This window comes from Rhinoderma darwinii, chromosome 5 (assembly GCF_050947455.1).
Source record: "Rhinoderma darwinii isolate aRhiDar2 chromosome 5, aRhiDar2.hap1, whole genome shotgun sequence".
NCBI lineage: Eukaryota > Metazoa > Chordata > Amphibia > Anura > Rhinodermatidae > Rhinoderma > Rhinoderma darwinii.
This window is the reverse complement of record NC_134691.1, coordinates 87360216-87377418: the sequence shown is the minus strand read 5'-3', so window position 1 is coordinate 87377418 and position 17203 is coordinate 87360216. Positions and strand designations below refer to the sequence as shown.

Here is a 17203-nt window from a genome sequence, read left to right as displayed (position 1 = left end):
GAACTGGCCCTTACTCCGTTTACTCAAAGGCTATCTTTTCTATAAAAGAAAATAATATTAAAACTGCTGCCCACGTGGGCAATGTTGGTATTTTTTACTCCTTATTTAACTCACACTGTGAAGTGGTAAAAAAAAGTAACCGCCAAACTCGCTGTTTTTTGTTCACATTAGCTCTAAAAAAAATGTAATAAAACATTATCAAAAAGTTGTACCAAAATATTGTACCAATAAAAACTACAGCTCGTAAATAAGTCCTCACACCGCTTAGACGGAAATATAAAAAAAGTTATGTCTCTCCGAATGCGGTGAAACAAAACATTTTTATTTTTTTAACAAATACTTTTCTTTGTAAAAGTAGTAAAATATAAAAAAAACTATATAAATTTGGTATCACCGTAATTGTATTGAGCCGCAGAATAAAGTTAAGTTGTCGTTTTTACCGCATGATGAAAGCCGTAAAATCGAAACCCAAAAAACTATGGAGGAATCCCAGTTTTTTCTCATTTCAGGCCACAAATAATTTTTTTTCTGTTTCCCAGTATATGGTACTTTAAATGGTGCCAATAGAAACTACAACTCGTGCAACAAAAAATAACCCTATTGACGGAAATATAAAAATAAGTTATGGCTCTAGGAAGGCGGATAGTGAAAAACGTTAATGAAAAAGCCAAAAAATTTTCAGTCCTGAAAGTGATAAAATAAGAAAGCAGCTCATACTTACCTCACCTTTCCCAGACGTTCCAGCGTTGGGGGCTCCTGTCACCTCTGTTCTCCGTTTGTATACAGAGCTGCTGCAGTGGTGACATCACGTCGACAGTACATCACCGCTGCAGCTGCTCTGTATACAAACAGTGAACAGAGGTGACGGGAGCCCCCAGCTCAGGAACGTTTGGGAGGAGAAAGGTAAGTATAAGTTCTTTTTTATTTTAACGTCTCCTCTGCTGCTTTAACAGAATTTCTTTTTAACCCCTTTACAGGGTCCAAAAAGGCAACAAATGGTAAATGTGCACTATGAAGCAACTGAACAATGTGCCCATTTGCCATTTATTAACAGTGTCGTTCACTGCCACCTTGGTGCCCATTTTCCACTTATTTCCCCTTTAGTGTCCTTATGTTCAGTGCCCCCTTGATGCATATTTGACATTTACTGCCCCTTTAGAACCCTTTGTCACAGAAGAACAATAAATGGGCAATAAATGGCAAATGGACATCGAAGGGGCACTGAATAGGACACTAAAGGGGCAATAAGTGGCAAATAGGCACCAAGGTGGCACTGAATCCTCTGCCCATTTGCCATTTTTAGACCCCAATCAGTGCCCCCATACAACCAAAGGCCACAGTCTGACTGACCTGCTGGACTTCTTACAGTGCACTGTGCCCACTGATGCGGCTGGAGCGGAGCCTTAGGGGAAATAGCGGTTCATGCCAGAGCAGGACCACATGGTAAGATAGTTTCCTCCCTGTCTTGCGTCCTGAGTGATGTCATCATGCCTGGTCATCACACAGGACATAAGACGAAGAGGGTGAGCGGCAGCCAGTATTGAGGTCAGTGAGCAACGACTGACCCACTGGTACCCCGAGCAGTAGCCGCAGCGTGGGAGAAAATCACCCGTTGGCACCCCCCTTAAAGCATGGTGGCCAGCGCCCTGTGCGACCGCACGGATCGCACGTAGCTAAGGCCGGCCATGATTGGGTCAATACCCCTACTCACTGCGGTCTAGCTGAGCTTGAGCCAAATAACAACTGTAGGTGGAGGAGAAAGATTGGTGCTGCGGCCTCCTGAAGGTGTCAGTTAGTCTCCCCAGCAGGCAGTGGAAGCTATTGAGGGTTCCAGAGAAAGCAGGCCGTGACCCATAGGTTTCATTACAGGCCACACACACTAAGGCAAGACCGTCAGCTACAGTGCTCTCTTGATATCTGCAGGAGTCACTGCATGTCCGGCTCACTTCCAAAATAGGATCTTTTTGAGGGTGTTTCTTATATCTTAGCACCTCAATGCCTCTGCAAACCTGAAATGTGTCTAGAAAACATCCTAATAAAAAGGATGCATCAAAATTCAGAAGGAGCCCCTTCATTTCTGAGGCCTGTGTCTGAGTCAAGTAGCACACTAGGGCCACATATGGGTTATTCCAAAAAACTGCAGAATCAGAGTAAAATATTGAGTCGAGTTTCTCAGTTAGAACCTGCTGTGTTGCAGAAAAAAATTGCTTAAAATTGAATATCTGCAAAAAACATTTTTAAATTTCACCTCCACTTTGCTTTATTTCCTGTGAAACGCCTAAAGGGTTAACAAACTTCCTAAATGCTGTTTTAAATACTTTCAGGGGGGGCAGTTTTTAAAATGGGGTTATTTATTTTGGGTTTCTAATGTATATGCCCCTCAAAGCCACTTCAGAACTGAATTGGTCCCTAAAAAAACATTTTTTGAAAATGTACTCAAAATAAATCCTGGTGCTGATAGCGTGCCACTACCTGCTGATACAGCCATCGCGGACGTGACATCTCTCATTGTTTTTCATATATCTAATAGTGCCACCAAAATTTGCCGTATTGTTCTGCGACAAGCATTTATATGATGCTGTCATACTTCAGTCTTTGTCCAAGTGACAATTTTTTTTATAAAAAATAGATTTTAGTTTTGGTGCAGATAGTGTGCTCCTGCCGGATGACATAGACGTCACGGACGTGACGTCTCTCATTCTTTTGCATATATCTAATAGTGCCACCAAAAATTAACGTATTGTTCTGTGTCAAGAACTTGTAGAGTAAAAAGCCTTTACTTCTCCACTTTCCCGTATGATCAGGCACACTGTGACTGACAAATGTAGTCATGGCATTGCAAGTGGTGGATTATATATATAGATCCTTTAAAATAACATCAAACTTGTTGTTAATCCCCAAAAAGGGATAATTTTTGGACCTGTTGTTAAAAAGCTATTACTTTTTTAATAAAACCGTGTGTGTATTAACATCGGCAGGCATCTGCCCCCAAAAAGGGATAATTTTTAGACTGTTTATTAAAAAGCCATATTCCAATAATTCTTGGACCATTTTTTTTAATTTTTTTTTTACATAAAATATTCGACAGTGTAGTTACCACTGACTATTATCTGTTTACCCATAGCCATATATGTTGCTGTCCCTTTGACATTACTAATGCTGTCTTAGTGTTACAGAGATGGAAAGGGAATGGATAGAGTCAAAGAAAACCTCAGAGTCTCATACACAACGTCTGATAGAAAGCTATCAGAACACACAGTGCATCGTATATTACTGTGTATGGGGCTGTGTAGCTGCAGACTGGTCAAAGTGTCCATGTTGATTCCTCCCCATCATCGAATGCGGCTTCAATAGGCATGTGGGCAACAGAACTGGACCATGGAAAAATAGAAGAAGGTTGCCTAGTCTGATGAATAATGTTTTCTTTTACATCATGTGGAAGGCCAGATCCTTGTGCAGCGCTTACCTGGGAAAGAGAAGGCACCAGGATGCATTATAGGAAGGAGGAAATCCTGCAGAGATAGTGTGATGCTCTGGACAATGTTCTGCTGGGAAACCTTGAGTCCTGACTTTTATGTAACTTTGACATGTGCCACCTACCTAAACATTGTTGCAGACCAAGTTGACCACTTCATGGCAGCGGTATTCTGTAATGCCAATGGTCTCTTCAGCAGGATAATGCACCCTGGCACACTGCACAAATTGTTCAGGAATAGTTTGCGGATGATAACAAAGAGTTCATGGTGTTGGCCTTCAAATTCCCCAGATCTCAATCTGATCAAGCATCTGTGGAATGTGCTGGAAAAACAAGACTGATCTATGGAGGCCCCACGTCGTAACTTACAACAGGGACGTAGCTAGAGGGGGAGACGGGGCATGTGCCCCGGGCGCAACTAGGTGGTAGGGAAGGGGGGGTGCCGCAGAGAAGCTGATCGCTGCTGATAGGCGCCCTGTATGTCGGACACCTGCAGCAGCGATCAGCTTTAGGAAGATCCAGGAGTTCATGCAGTGGCATTCTGACTGGAGTTTGTGATGGCCAGGGAGTGGACCAGTCCAGTCCCCTGACCTGTACCCTGACCTCACGTCAGTGACATGAGGTCAGATTACTCAGGTCAGGTGACTGGACTGGTCAACTCCCGGGCTGTCACCGGGGCGGGCCTTAGGGGTGTGCAAGCGCACAGGGTGCTGCACCCTCCCAGCATGTAGGGGATGCCACTGGGCTCTGCCTCTACCCTGTGCTCTGCTGTTACACACATGGAGTAAACAACAGCCAAGGAGCAGAGGAGGAAGCTTCGCCAACAGCACATCCTGCAAGAAACCTGTGATCCTGTCAGCAAGGAGACATGGTGAGTGTCTATGTGTGTCTGTGTGTATATAGTATGTGTCTCTGTGTGCAGTATGTGTCTCTGTATGCAGTGGGTATACAGTATGTGTCTCTGTGTTTGTATGTGTATATGTTACATTGTGAGTGTGTGTGTGTGAGTGTGTGTGTGTGTGTAGTGGGTATACAGTATGTGTCTCTGTGTTTGTATGTGTATATGTTACAGTGTGAGTGTGTGTGTGTGTGTGTGTGTGTGTGTGTGTGTGTGTGTGTGTGTGTGTGTGTGTGTGTGTGTTTGTGTGTGTGTTTGTGTATATGTTTCTGCATATGTTTATGTCACTTTGTAAAAGTGTGTGTTCAATATTAAAGTAGAACAGATAAAATGCAGAGATCTGTGCTGCCTCCGATATACCCTGCTTCCTCCTATATACACTGCTGCCCCTATATACCCTTCTGTCCCCTATATATCCTGCTGCTTTTTATATAACATGCTGCCCTTTATATACCCTGCTGCTCCTATATACCCTGCTACCCCTTATATACGCTGCTGCACCTTATATACCCTGTTGCCCGTTATATACCCTGCTGCCCCTATATACCCTGCTTCCCCTATATACCCTGCTGCCCCTATATACACTGCTGCCCCTTACATACCCTGCTGCCCCTTATATACCCTGCTGCCCCTTATATAACTTGCTGCCCCCTATATACCCTGCTGCCCCTATATACCCTGCTACCTCTCATCTACTCTGCTGCCCCGTATATACCCTGCTGAGCCCTACATACCCTGCTGACCCCTATATTCCATGCTACCCCTTATATACGCTGCTGCCCTTATATATATGCCTCTGTGTGTGTGTTTATGTCACGGACACAGGGTATGTGGACCCACTAGGCCACTCCGCCGTAGCGGGGAGGCAGCTGACCAGGTCCCAGTCTATACGATAGTCAATGGCAGATAGCAATACTTGGGTACCTGAACTAGTCCAGACGATGGCTGTGGCTTCAGCATGAATTGAGGCTGGTGCGGCAGGTGGCGCCAGACGTGGCGGTCAGTATCCGATGTAGCAGAAGACACTGGATGTGGCAGAAGACACTGGACGTGGCAGAAGACACAGGACGTGGCAAACGACACTGGACATGGCAGAAGACACTGGACGTGGCAAACGACCCTTGACATGGCAGAAGACACTGGACGTGGCAAACGACCCTGGACGTGGCAAATGACAGCAGGTGCAGTAAACACGACTCCAATGCTGGTAGGCATAGGAACTAGCACAATACGGAATACAGGAACGGGTAACAGGGCATGGGTAACACTGGAGCGGGGAAACACTAAGGGACCATTTGCGAGACAGACTAGGATAGACTAACAACGCTCAGGTAAGGATCAGAAGGCCTGGGGCCTTCTTATAGACCAGGAAATCATGGCAGTTGATGATGATGATGACGATCCTTTTGTGCGTGCGCTGGCCCTTTAAGGCCGTGCACGAGCGAGCGCACGCACCCTACGGGGCACAGCAGAACGGAGCGGAAGTGAGCGCTGGCGTCTCCTAGGAAGGAGACAGGGGCCAGCGCTCACGGATCCAGGGCTGCGGGCGTCGGGAGGTGAGTAAACCCGACAGCCCGCGGCCATGGACGCTACAGTATCCCCCCTCTTACGCCCCCTCTTCTTGGGACCAGAGCGAGAGAAGGAACTTTTTAATAAGGGCAGGAGCACTGAGGCTCTCTTCTGGCTCCCAGGACCTCTCCTCAGGACCAAACCCTCTCCAGTCCACCAAATAGAAAGTCCTTCCTCCTACCCTTTTGCAGTCCAGGATCTCCTTTACCTCGAATATATCAGAAGGACCGCTGGGAGCAACTCTGGAACTAGAAGTCTTGCTGTAGCCTTTCAGGACCACTGGTTTCAGGAGGGACACATGGAAGGAGTTAGGAATTCTGAGGGTAGGAGACAGCCGCAGTTTATAGGAGACAGGGTTGATCTGTTGCAGAATCTCGAAAGGACCAAGGAACCTGGGAGCAAACTTGTATGAGGGTACCTTCAAGCGAATGTTCAGAGAGGACAGCCAGACTTTAGTCCCCGGAAGATACTGAGGCGGCTCTCTTCTCCTAGTATGTGCCTTTCGCTTCATGCGATCTACTGCCAGCAAAATAGAGGACCGGGTCTGTTGCCAGATTTGCAGGAAGTGCCCATATGCAGAGTCAGCCGTGGGTACCTGAGATTGAGTCGACACAGGAAGAGGGACTCTAGGATGTTGACCGTATACAATGTGGAACGGAGTGGAAGTGGTGGACGCACTTGTGTGGTTGTTGTATGAGAATTCGGCCCTTGGAAGAAGCTGTACCCAGTTATCGTGCTGTGAAGAGATGAAGTGGCGGAGATAATTTTCCATGATCTGGTTGATCCTCTCAACTTGCCCATTGGACTGGGGGTGATAGGCAGAGGAAAAGTCCAAACTCACATCCAGGAGTTTACAGAGGGCTCTCCAGAACTTAGAGGTAAACTGAACCCCCCGGTCGGACATAATGTGAAGAGGCAAGCCATGCAAGCGAAAGATGTGCTGAATGAAGAGACTCGCCAGTCGGGGAGCAGAGGGTAGGCCGGTCAGCGGGATAAAATGTGCCATTTTAGAGAATCGGTCCACCACCACCCAGATGGTGTTACATCCTGCTGAGGGAGGAAGGTCTGTGATGAAGTTCATTGCAATGTGCTGCCAAGGGGCACTGGCTACAGGCAGAGGTTGAAGCAGGCCGGCAGGCTTGGAGTGAGTCACTTTGTTAGAGGCACACACCGTGCAAGAAGAGACAAAGTCCAGAACATCTTTAGGTATCGTGGGCCACTAGAAGTGACGAGCAATCAGGTCTTGGGTTTTACGGACACCAGCGTGCCCAGCCAGTTTAGAACTGTGTCCCCAGCGGAGAATTCTTTTCCTGTCTGCCAACAGAACAAAAGTTCTCCCCGGGGGGATGTCTCTAATCTGCAGAGGATTAGCGGTGACAATGCAGGATGGGTCTATGATAGTCTGAAGGGACGCCACCGTGTCTTCCGTCTCAAACGATCTGGACAGGGCATCGGCCCTCACATTCTTGTCAGCGGGACGGTAGTGGAGCAGAAACTGGAAACGGGTGAAGAACAGCGACCACCTGGCTTGGCGAGGATTCAGTCTTTGAGCGGACTGAAGGTAGGTGAGGTTCTTGTGGTCGGTGTAGATCAAGATGGGGTGAGCTGCGCCTTCTAGAAGATGTCTCCACTCCTCCAGAGCCAATTTGATAGCCAGTAGCTCCCGATCTCCAATGGAGTAATTGCGCTCAGCAGATGAAAAAAGTCTTGAGTAGTAGCCACATACTACTGCCTTTCCTTTGGAGCTCCTCAAGGAACAGAAGTGCAACAGCACCAATAGAGGAAGCGTCCACTTCCAGTGAGAACTGCCGAGATACGTCAGGGTGATGGAGGATTGAAGCTGAAGTGAAGACTTTCTTGATGCTAATGAATGCGGACTCTGCCTCTGGAGTCCACACCTTGGCGTTCACACCCTTCTTGATAAGGGTAGAGATTGGAGCCGTCACAGATGTAAAGTTCGGAATAAACTGGCAGTAGAAATTGGCGAATCCCATGAACCGTTGTATGGCCCTTAGGCCTTGAGGACGTGGCCATTCCAGGACAGACTTTAGTTTCTTAGCGTCCTTCTTAAGACCTAGATCCGAGATGGCGTAGCCCAGGAAGGGCAAAGACCTCTTTTCAAAGGTGCACTTCTCCAACTTGGCATATAAGCGATTCTCTCTTAGTCGCAGAAGAACTTGACGAACATGCCTCCGATGGGTCATCAGATCTGGGGAGAAAATTAAAATATTATCAAGATAAACTACAACACACATATAGAGGAGATCTCTGAAAATATCATTGACGAATTCCTGAAATACTGCGGGAGTGTTACACAGTCCGAAGGGCATCACCAAGTATTCGTAGTGCCCATCGCGGGTGTTAAATGCTGTCTTCCATTCGTCACCCCGGCGAATCCGGATTAGATTATAAGCCCCCCGCAGATCTAGCTTAGAAAAATTTTTGCGATCAAAGAGCTCGGAAATAAGTGGCAACGGGTATTTGTTCTTGACCGTGATCTGATTGAGACCACGGTAGTCAATGCAGGGTCGAAGAGATCCATCTCTCTTCTTAACGAAGAAGAAGCCTGCCCCAGCCGGGGAGGAAGATTTTCGAATAACACCCCTCTCCAAATTCTCCTTGATATAGGCCGACATCGATAAAGTCTCTGGCAAGGAGAGAGGATATACTCGTCCACGGGGAAGAGAAGCATTAGGAACCAGTACAATGAGACAGTCATAATTCCGATGTGGAGGCAACGTCTCAGCCTCTCGTTTGCAGAAGACATCCGCATCTGCCAGAAGGTGGCCACCAGTGCCTCATTGTTCCAAGCCAGCTCGGCTGCTAGGGTATGGAAGGAGATAGCATACTCCCCAACTGTGGAGCCTTCTTGCTTGAGGGTCAACAGAGTGGCTGAGGCAGAGGATGTTCGACCCGGCTCCTCAAACACGGCACGAAAGGACTGCAGGAACAAGGGTGGGTCCACGGATACAGGTCCTTGTTGCTCCAAGATTGGGTTCGCCCATGCGAGGGCCTTGCCAGCGAGGAGGGAGATAATAAATGCCACTTTGGCCTCCTCGGAGGGGAAGCGATGAGGCCATAGCCTAAAATGAACCGTGCATTGATTAAGAAATCCTCTACATGCTCTGGGATCACCGTCGTAGCGAGGAGGAAGAGGCAGAGGAACTGTTGATCCGGAACAAACAGGAGGAGCAACGGGCAGTGGCACAGCAACAGCCTCAGGAGGAAGAACCGGAGGTGGACCAGGATAGAATTCACAGCCTCAAGGAGTTGATCCTGATTGTGCGTAGGTCATGCATCTCTGTCTGTATCTTCTGGACTGCGGTCTTGGGCTGGCCAGCGGGTTCCAAGGCCTGAGCGTACTGTCACGGACATAGGGTATGTGGGCCGTAGCAGGGAGGCAGCTGACAAGGTCACAGTCTATACGAAAGTCAATGGCAGATAGCAATGCTTGGGTACCTGAACTAGTCCAGACGGTGGCTGTGGCTTTAGCACGGATGGAGTCTGGTGCGGCAGGTGGCGCCAGACGTGGCGGGCAGTATCCGATGTAGAAGAAGACACTGGACGTGGCAGAAGACACTGGATGTGGCAGAAGACACTAGACGTGGCAGAAGACACCGGACGTGGCAGAAGATACTGGACGTGGCAGAAGACACTGGACGTGGCAAACGACACTAAACGTGGCAGAAGACACTGGACGTGGCAAACGACCCTGGACGTGGCAGAAGACACTGGGCGTGGCAGAAGACACTGGATGTGGCAAACGACCCTAAACATGGCAAACGACAGCAGGTGCAGTAGACACGACTCCAACGCTGGTAGGCACAGGAACTAGAACAATATGGAATACAGGAACGGGTAGCAGGGCACGGGTAACACTGGAGCGGGAAACACTAAGGGACCATTTGCCAGACAGACTGGGATAGACTAACAACGATCAGGCAAGGATCAGAAGGCCTGGGGCCTTCTTATAGACCAGGAAATCATGGCAGTTGATGATGATGACGATCCTTTTGTGCGTGCGCTGGCCCTTTAAGGCCGTGCATGAGCGAGCGCACGCACCCTACGGGACACAGCAGAATGGAGCGGAAGTGAGCGCTGGCGTCTCCTAGGAAGGAGACAGGGGCCAGCGCTCACGGATCCATGGCTGCGGGCATCGGGAGGTGAGTAAACCCGACGGGCCGCGGCCATGGATGCTACAGTTTCTATGTGTCTGTGGGTATAGTTATCATCTACGACATTATCTGTACTCAGAGAGTTATCACTGTATTATCTGTGGTGTTACATAGGACTGCATTAGCAACTACTACATAATCTGTACTCAGATGGTTATCACTGTGTTATCTGTGGTGTTACATAGGACTGCAGGTAACATCTACTACATTATCTGTACTCAGTTATCACTGTGTGTTGTCTGTGGTGTTACATAGAACTGCATGTGAACTCTACTACATTATCTATACTGTGTATATATGGGTCTGTTTGTGAATGTGTCTTTGTATATATGTGCCTTTTACGTATTTGTATATGATCCTGTTTGTGTATTTATCTGCCGGTATGTGTGTGTATATGTGTCTGTACGTCTATATATGTAGCTGTATGTATATATTCCAGAATGTACAGTATATATGTTCCAGTATGTGCGTATCTATATGTGTGGTTCATTTTTGGTTTGTGTAGGGGGTGGCAATAGAGTCCCGCACAGGGCGCCATCCAACCTAAGGCCGGCCCTGTCTGTCCCCGACCCTAGTCAGAAGGAACTCCGCCGGTAAGTTACCTCAGGCAGAGCGGAGAGTGGTAGCGGTAGGCTACAGCTCGTTGCTTCTATTTACAGTGTGGCACTAAGTGCAAGGGGGAGTGTGGCGCTATTTAAAAGGGGGGAATGTGGCACTATTCACAACGGGGAGTGTGTGGCGCTATTTACAAGGGTCAGCGGGCTGTGTGTGGCACCATCTGCAAGGGGGGGTGTGCCGCTATTTACAAGGGGTGGAGTGTGCCGCTATCTACAAGGGGGAAAGCTGGCTGTGTGTGTCGCTATTTACAAGGGGGGATGTGTGTGTGTGTGTGTGTGTGTGTATGTGTGTGTGTGTGTGTGGCACTATCAACAAGAGAGGGGCTGTGTGTGGCACTATCTACAAGGGAGGTGTGTGGCGTTATTTACAAGGTGGATGTGTGTGGCACTATCTACAAGGGGGGCTGTGTGGCGCTATCTACAAGGGGGCTGTCTGGTGCTATCTACAACAGGGGGGCTGTGTGGCGTTAACTACAAGGGGGGCTGTGTGTGGCGCTATCTATAGCGGGGCTGTGTGACACTATCTACAACAAGGGGCTGTGTGGCGTTAACTACAAGGGGGGCTGTGTGTGGCGCTATTTGCAGGGGGCTGTGTGTGGCCTCTTTAATTTATTTTCTTTTAATTTATTGTTATGGTAACTCCCTGATAGAACTATATCGCTTGTAAAATGTAGAAATGCTTTTATGCTAGAGTTACATTAAAAAAATTGTGAAAAAAAATGACACCTCATCGATTAGTAGAGAAAGCAAACATGGCGAGGGGGAAAGAGATGTCGGGAAATAAGTTGGGGGGGTGCCAATCTGAATCTTTGCCCCGGCTGCAGGAGAACCTAGCAACACCTCTGCTTACAGGACATAAAGAAGGGGCTGGACGGAGCCTGCAGGGCTGAAGGGAAGCCTCCATGACCTCCCTGGTAGGGAAAGGGTTAACTTGTGAGGGAGAGTTGGAGGGAGTTGGAGGGGGTCAGGGAGGAGTCAGGGGGCCGTTGCTGCTCTTCCCGCTGTTTTCGGCATTGAGCCGGAAGCAGCGGAGGGAGTAACACAGTAAGGACAAGCTCCCTGTTGCCCGCGCTCGTACAGCATGTCAGAGGCATTTTTGTTAGAGCAGCTGCGAGCTGCTGCTGTGCACCACGGTCCCGGATGGCTGGAGGAGACCGTGGCTGCATTAGCGAGGATCCCGGACGCCGTGTTGCCATGTCAGGCCCGGCGTTCGGGGTCTGTTGCAGGGGACAGGCTCCCCTCCCCCGGCCCCCTTCCTAGCATGGCGGCGGGGGGGGAGTCGGCAACAACTGCTCCTGTCCGGAGCAGGCAGAGAGCGTTGCCGGGGGTGACGGCGACGCAGGCCAGGTCGACCCGTCCCTCCCGGCGGTCTCGACCTCCAGAGCGCCTTAGTCCTGAGACAGTCCCGCGGACACGGCGTCGCAGAGGGAGCCCGATCTCGGACGCTGCAGGCCAGGCAGCTGGGGGGACCGCCCCTTCCCAGGCCCTGCGTCCTGGCAGGAATCCCAAGCCGCGACGGGGTCCGGCGGTGAGCAGGGAGTCGCAGGCCGGGCTCCCTGTCACCCCTCCACCATCGGATGGAAGATCTGGAAGACGAGGTACGGCCGCCCCGCCTGGTGATGTTCCGGCCAGGGGGCAGGCCTCTTCAGGATCAGCGAGACGGACGCCTAGATCTGCAGCGACGTTGAGGCAACAGGTCCAGTCGGAAGTCTGGGTTCCATCGGTCGGGCGGCAGGTTGCCGGCCCATCAGTCAGCGCTTCATCATCTCCGATCCGAAGATGTCGGTGGGATGGCCAGTCGTCTGCGAGAGAGGAGCTGGAGGAAGGTGAACTGGACGTGTATCGTCGAGGTCAGGATGGTCCGGCTGACGGGAACACAGCGCCTGTGCGGCCCGGTGAGTGTGTAACTCCATCATTGTCGTATCCAGCGATTTTTATGTCGGGTGTCAGCGGGGGGGCTGCTAGCGTCGCATCGGTGGCCGGTAGTGGCGCGGGCGGGCGCGATGGCGCGGGTCTGGCAGATTTAGTGGGTTGCTTGAGGGAGCTGGTCGGGCGCCTGGATAGGGCGGCGGCGCCGGTAGTTTCGGAAGTGTCCCCGGCGGTAGTGTGGGAGGGCCCCAGGGACGTGGGATTGGTACAGGCGCGGCCCGTGCTGGCAGTTAGGGAGGCGGTCGCGGTGTCGGTACAGACCGAGGCACAAAAGGATGGCGATCGGGTGCATATTGATGACCGTGCTCGGGGGGAGGTGTACGTTTGTTTCGAGGGTCCGTTGGGGGCGCATTTAAAGCAGGAGGTGCGCGAGCGGATCTGGAAGGACGAATATGTGGAGATTTTTTCTCTCTTGCCGCTCGCTAAATTTAATTTGGATAAGAGCAAGCGGGACGAGAGTAAAAAGGACGAGGAAGAACGGCGGCGGTATAGGCTTATCCCGCAAACGTTCGTTAATTGGTCGCAGGCGTTCGCCATATTGGCTAGTGTGATAGGGGAAAAGGCGCCGGAAAATTGTTCGGCGTTGTTTTGTTATTTTGATGCCATTGGGGAGGCTCATAGGGCGTATGGGGGTCAGGCGTGGCTGCGGTACGATGAGCAATTCCGTCAGCGAAAAGCGGTTCGGCCGGCGATTCGGTGGGACCAGAAGGATATTGCTCTCTGGTTACGGGTTACGGCTCCGGTTAGGCAGTCCTTTCCCGGGAGCGCCGGCCAGGGAGGCCAGTCTAGTCAGGTTGGACAAAGCGGCGGGGGAAAGGCGGGTTTTTGCTGGCAATTTAATGAAGGCCAGTGTAAGTTCGGGGCCACGTGCAAGTTCAAGCACGTGTGTTCCGAGTGTAATGGGGCTTCACACGGGGCGGCAAAATGTATGCGGAAAAAGAGGTCAGGAAACCAGCCCTCCGCGGCTGGTCAAGGGGGTGTCGCCGGTGAGGGTGGAAAAGATGGCCCCTTATCTAAATGAGTATCCGGATAGGGCGGCGGCTAAGTTGCTTTACGAAGGGTTTCGGGTTGGTTTTGTTATTCCTCCGCCTCCTTATGAGGTTCCGGTTACGCGGAGGAATTTAAAATCGGCTTACTTGCATGCAAAAGTCGTGTCGGAAAAGTTGTTAAAAGAAGTTTCGTTGGGCCGCATGTCGGGGCCGTTTGTTGAGTCGCCGGTAAAAGATTTAGTTGTGTCCCCGTTGGGTATTGTCCGTAAACGCGAGCCCGGAAAATTTCGTTTGATTCAACATTTATCGTATCCCAAGGGTTCGTCGGTAAATGACGGGATTGATCACGAGTTGTGCTCCGTAGTTTATACCTCATTCGATAAGGCGGTGGGGTTAGTGCGGGCTGCGGGTCCAGGTGCGCTGCTAGCAAAAACCGACATCGAGGCGGCGTTCAGGTTGTTGCCGGTTCATCCAGAAAGCCAACGGCTGTTGGGTTGTTTTTGGAATGGGGCTTTTTACGTGGATCGGTGCCTTCCGATGGGGTGTTCCCTTTCTTGTGCATACTTCGAGGCGTTTAGTAGCTTCGTGGAGTGGGTAACGAGGGGAGTATCCGGGGTCGACTCGTTGATCCATTACTTAGATGATTTTTTGTGCGTTGGCCCGGGCGGTTCGCCGGTTTGCGGTAATTTGCTTCATGCACTGCAGAAGGTGGCGAGGGATTTTGGGATTCCTTTGGCGCCAGAAAAAACGGAGGGCCCGGTAGCGACGATTTGTTTTTTGGGAATCGAAATAGACTCGGTGGCAATGGAGTGTCGTCTCCCTGCGGATAAGTTGGGTGCTTTGAGGCTGGAGGTTCGGCGGGCTTGTAGAATGAAGAAAATGACGCTGCGGGAGCTTCAGTCGCTGCTGGGGAAGTTGAATTTCGCCTGCCGGATTATGCCGATGGGGAGGGTGTTTGGTAGGAGGTTGGCGGCGGCAACGGCGGGAGTGCGTGCGCCGCATCATTTTGTGCGGCTCAAGGAGGAGCACCGAGCTGATCTTCAGGTTTGGGATGACTTCTTGGGCCAGTACAATGGTCGCTCGCTATGGATGGCCCCAGCGCAGGATACGAGTGATTTGAATATTTTTACGGATGCGGCTGGGGCGGGCGGTTTTGGAGCTTACGGGGGAGGTCCGTGGTGCGCAGGTCAATGGCCGGCTAGCTGGGTGTCCAGTGGACTCACGCGGAATCTGGCCCTGCTCGAGCTGTTTCCCATCGTGGTGGCGGCTACCATTTGGGGGGACAGGCTCAGGGATAAGAAGGTCCGTTTTTACTGCGAGAACATGGGGGTGGTGCTTGCCATTAATAACATCACGGCGTCCTCTCCTCCGGTAGTTCAATTGTTGCGACATTTAGTGTTGGTGTGTTTGTCGTTGAACGCGTGGGTGGTGGCGGTGCATGTCCCGGGTGTACGGAATTGTATCGCTGATGCTCTTTCTCGCTCGCAGTGGGACCGGTTTCGGCAATTGGCACCGGGAGCGGAACGTCTTGGTTTGGCTTGTCCGGAGCATCTTTGGGATCTGGTATCGGTCCCGTAGAACAACTGTTACAAAGGTCTTTGGCGCGCACGACGTGGAGTGCTTATGCTGCTTGTTGGAGGCAGTGGGAGGAGTGGGTAAGAGAGTTGGGTGACGTCAATACGGATAGAGACAGGTTGGTGGCACTTTTGTACTGGTTAGGGGACGCCTGGGAGGCGGGGTTTTCAGTGGCGAAGGTGAACCGGTTCATATCTGCGGTGGCGTTTGGGTTTAAGTTGCGGGGCTTTCAGGATGTATCGAAGGAATTTCTGGTATCGCAGGCTTTGAAGGGGTTGCGCCGAGGTAGGGTGGAGGCGGATAGTAGAAGGCCTGTGTCGTTTGCTTTGCTTAGCTCGTTGGGCGGTTCATTAGCATCGGTCTGTCGTTCTTCAGACGAAATGGATTTGTTTCGGTTGGCTTTTTCGTTAGCGTTCTTTGGGGCATTTAGAATAGGTGAGTTGGTGTCGCCAAGTACCAAACAGGCAGGGGGGCTGAGATCTGGGGAGGTGAGCCTATTCGCAGATCGGCTGGAGGTATGGTTGCGTCGGTCAAAAACTGACCAAGTAGGGAAGGGAAAACTGATAGTTTTGTTCGCCCTCCCGGGGTCGGTTATGTGCCCAGTAGAGTGCATGCGGGGTTTTACGCCAAACAGGGGGTCTCCAGATTTGCCTTTGTTACGTCATGTGGACGGGTCGTTTTTGTCCAGGTTTCAGTTTGGAGCTGTATTTAAAAAATGTTTGACGGCGGTTGGTGTCGCGGCAGGCTCATATTCATCTCATTCCTTCAGGATTGGCGCAGCAACAGAAGCGGGGCGCTGGGGGTTGGATGATGAGGGGGTGAGGCGTATTGGTCGTTGGGAGTCCAACAGGTTTAAGTCCTATGTCCGCCCCCATATGTTATGAATTTTGTTGTTAACGCTTTAAAAATGTTATATGGTGGTGCCTAATTGTTTTTTCCGTTTCAGATTCGCCTCCGTGTTTGGTGTGGTTGATGGGTCATTCTTACGTGCACTGGGGGGCTTTGAGGGCGGACGTCCGCCCGGATGGTCGCCAGTTGCGCATTCCGCGACAGGATGCGGTTGTGCATTGGCTGGGTTTTAGAGGTATGTCGTGGAGCAGGGTGTTGGCGGAATTCCAGACATATGCTCGGCTTGATAGGGTTCCGGAGGTCTTAGTGTTGCACGTGGGTGGGAATGACTTAGGAGTCCGCCCCTTTCGTGAGTTGGTGCGGGATATCAAACATGATATGTTGTGTTTGTGGGTATCTTATCCCAAGTTGGTGATAGTGTGGTCGGACATAGTCCCAAGAAAGCACTGGCGGTTAGCTAGATCTGTGGAGAGAGTCAATAAGGCTCGCATTAAAGTTAATCGGGCGGTGTCCCGTTTTGTGGCAAAAAACGGGGGCATTTGCGTGAGGCATAGGGATTTGGAGTCAGGAGTGGGGAATTTCTGGAGGAGTGACGGGGTTCATCTGACCGAGGTTGGCATTGATCTTTGGAGCTTGGCGATAGCAGAAGGCATAGAAAGGGCGGTGGTGGTGTGGAGGAACTCACAGGCTTAAGGTGGTCAAGGCCTGTTTCGCTGTGGCGGGGGGAGTCCTTGAGGCCAGTCAGTACAAAATGGTGGGGGGGTCGCATCGGGGGTATGCGTCCCCCAAAAAAGGTACATGGTTTAAGACTTCATCGGGTGTTATCCCTTTGAAGTGGTCTTCTGGTAGAAGGTATATCACTTGAAGGCTTCATCGGGTGTTATCCCTTTGAAGTGGACTTCTAGTGGTCGGTATATCACTTGAGGGCTTCATCGGGTGTTATCCCCTTGAAGTGGACTTCTAGTGGTTGGAGCCATCTGCAGAGGTGAACGGTGCTTCCGAGCTGGTTTACGGCTGGAGGTAATTAGTGGTTTGCAGATGGCTAACTCGGTGTGTTCTTAAAAAAGGAATATCTGAAAGGGCTTCAAGGACTTCCTCTGCTCGGGTTAATGTTAACGTTAAATTGT

At 50.6% G+C, this 17203-nt stretch overlaps 1 protein-coding gene across 1 annotated transcript; it reads left to right on the top strand.

The window, feature by feature from the left end:
- The first annotated feature begins 1487 nt into the window (after nt 1-1487).
- LOC142652470 (uncharacterized) lies at nt 1488-16975 on the top strand. The gene is made up of 3 exons (XM_075828107.1): nt 1488-1523; nt 12470-12629; nt 15141-16975. The coding sequence occupies exons 1-3, from the start codon at nt 1488-1490 to the stop codon at nt 16109-16111; spliced, it is 1167 nt and encodes a 388-aa protein (XP_075684222.1). The 3' UTR covers nt 16112-16975.
- Nucleotides 16976-17203: the final 228 nt, after the last annotated feature.

Excerpts from the sequence above, each read along its gene's own strand:
- LOC142652470 (XM_075828107.1), top strand. The coding sequence starts at position 1,488 with ATGCCTGGTCATCACACAGGACATAAGACGAAGAGG. Across the intron at positions 1,524-12,469 it reads CAGGACATAAGACGAAGAGG|GTTGCCGGCCCATCAGTCAG; the intron begins GTGAGCGGCAGC and ends GTCGGGCGGCAG. Across the intron at positions 12,630-15,140 it reads CACAGCGCCTGTGCGGCCCG|TGGGACCGGTTTCGGCAATT; the intron begins GTGAGTGTGTAA and ends TCTCGCTCGCAG.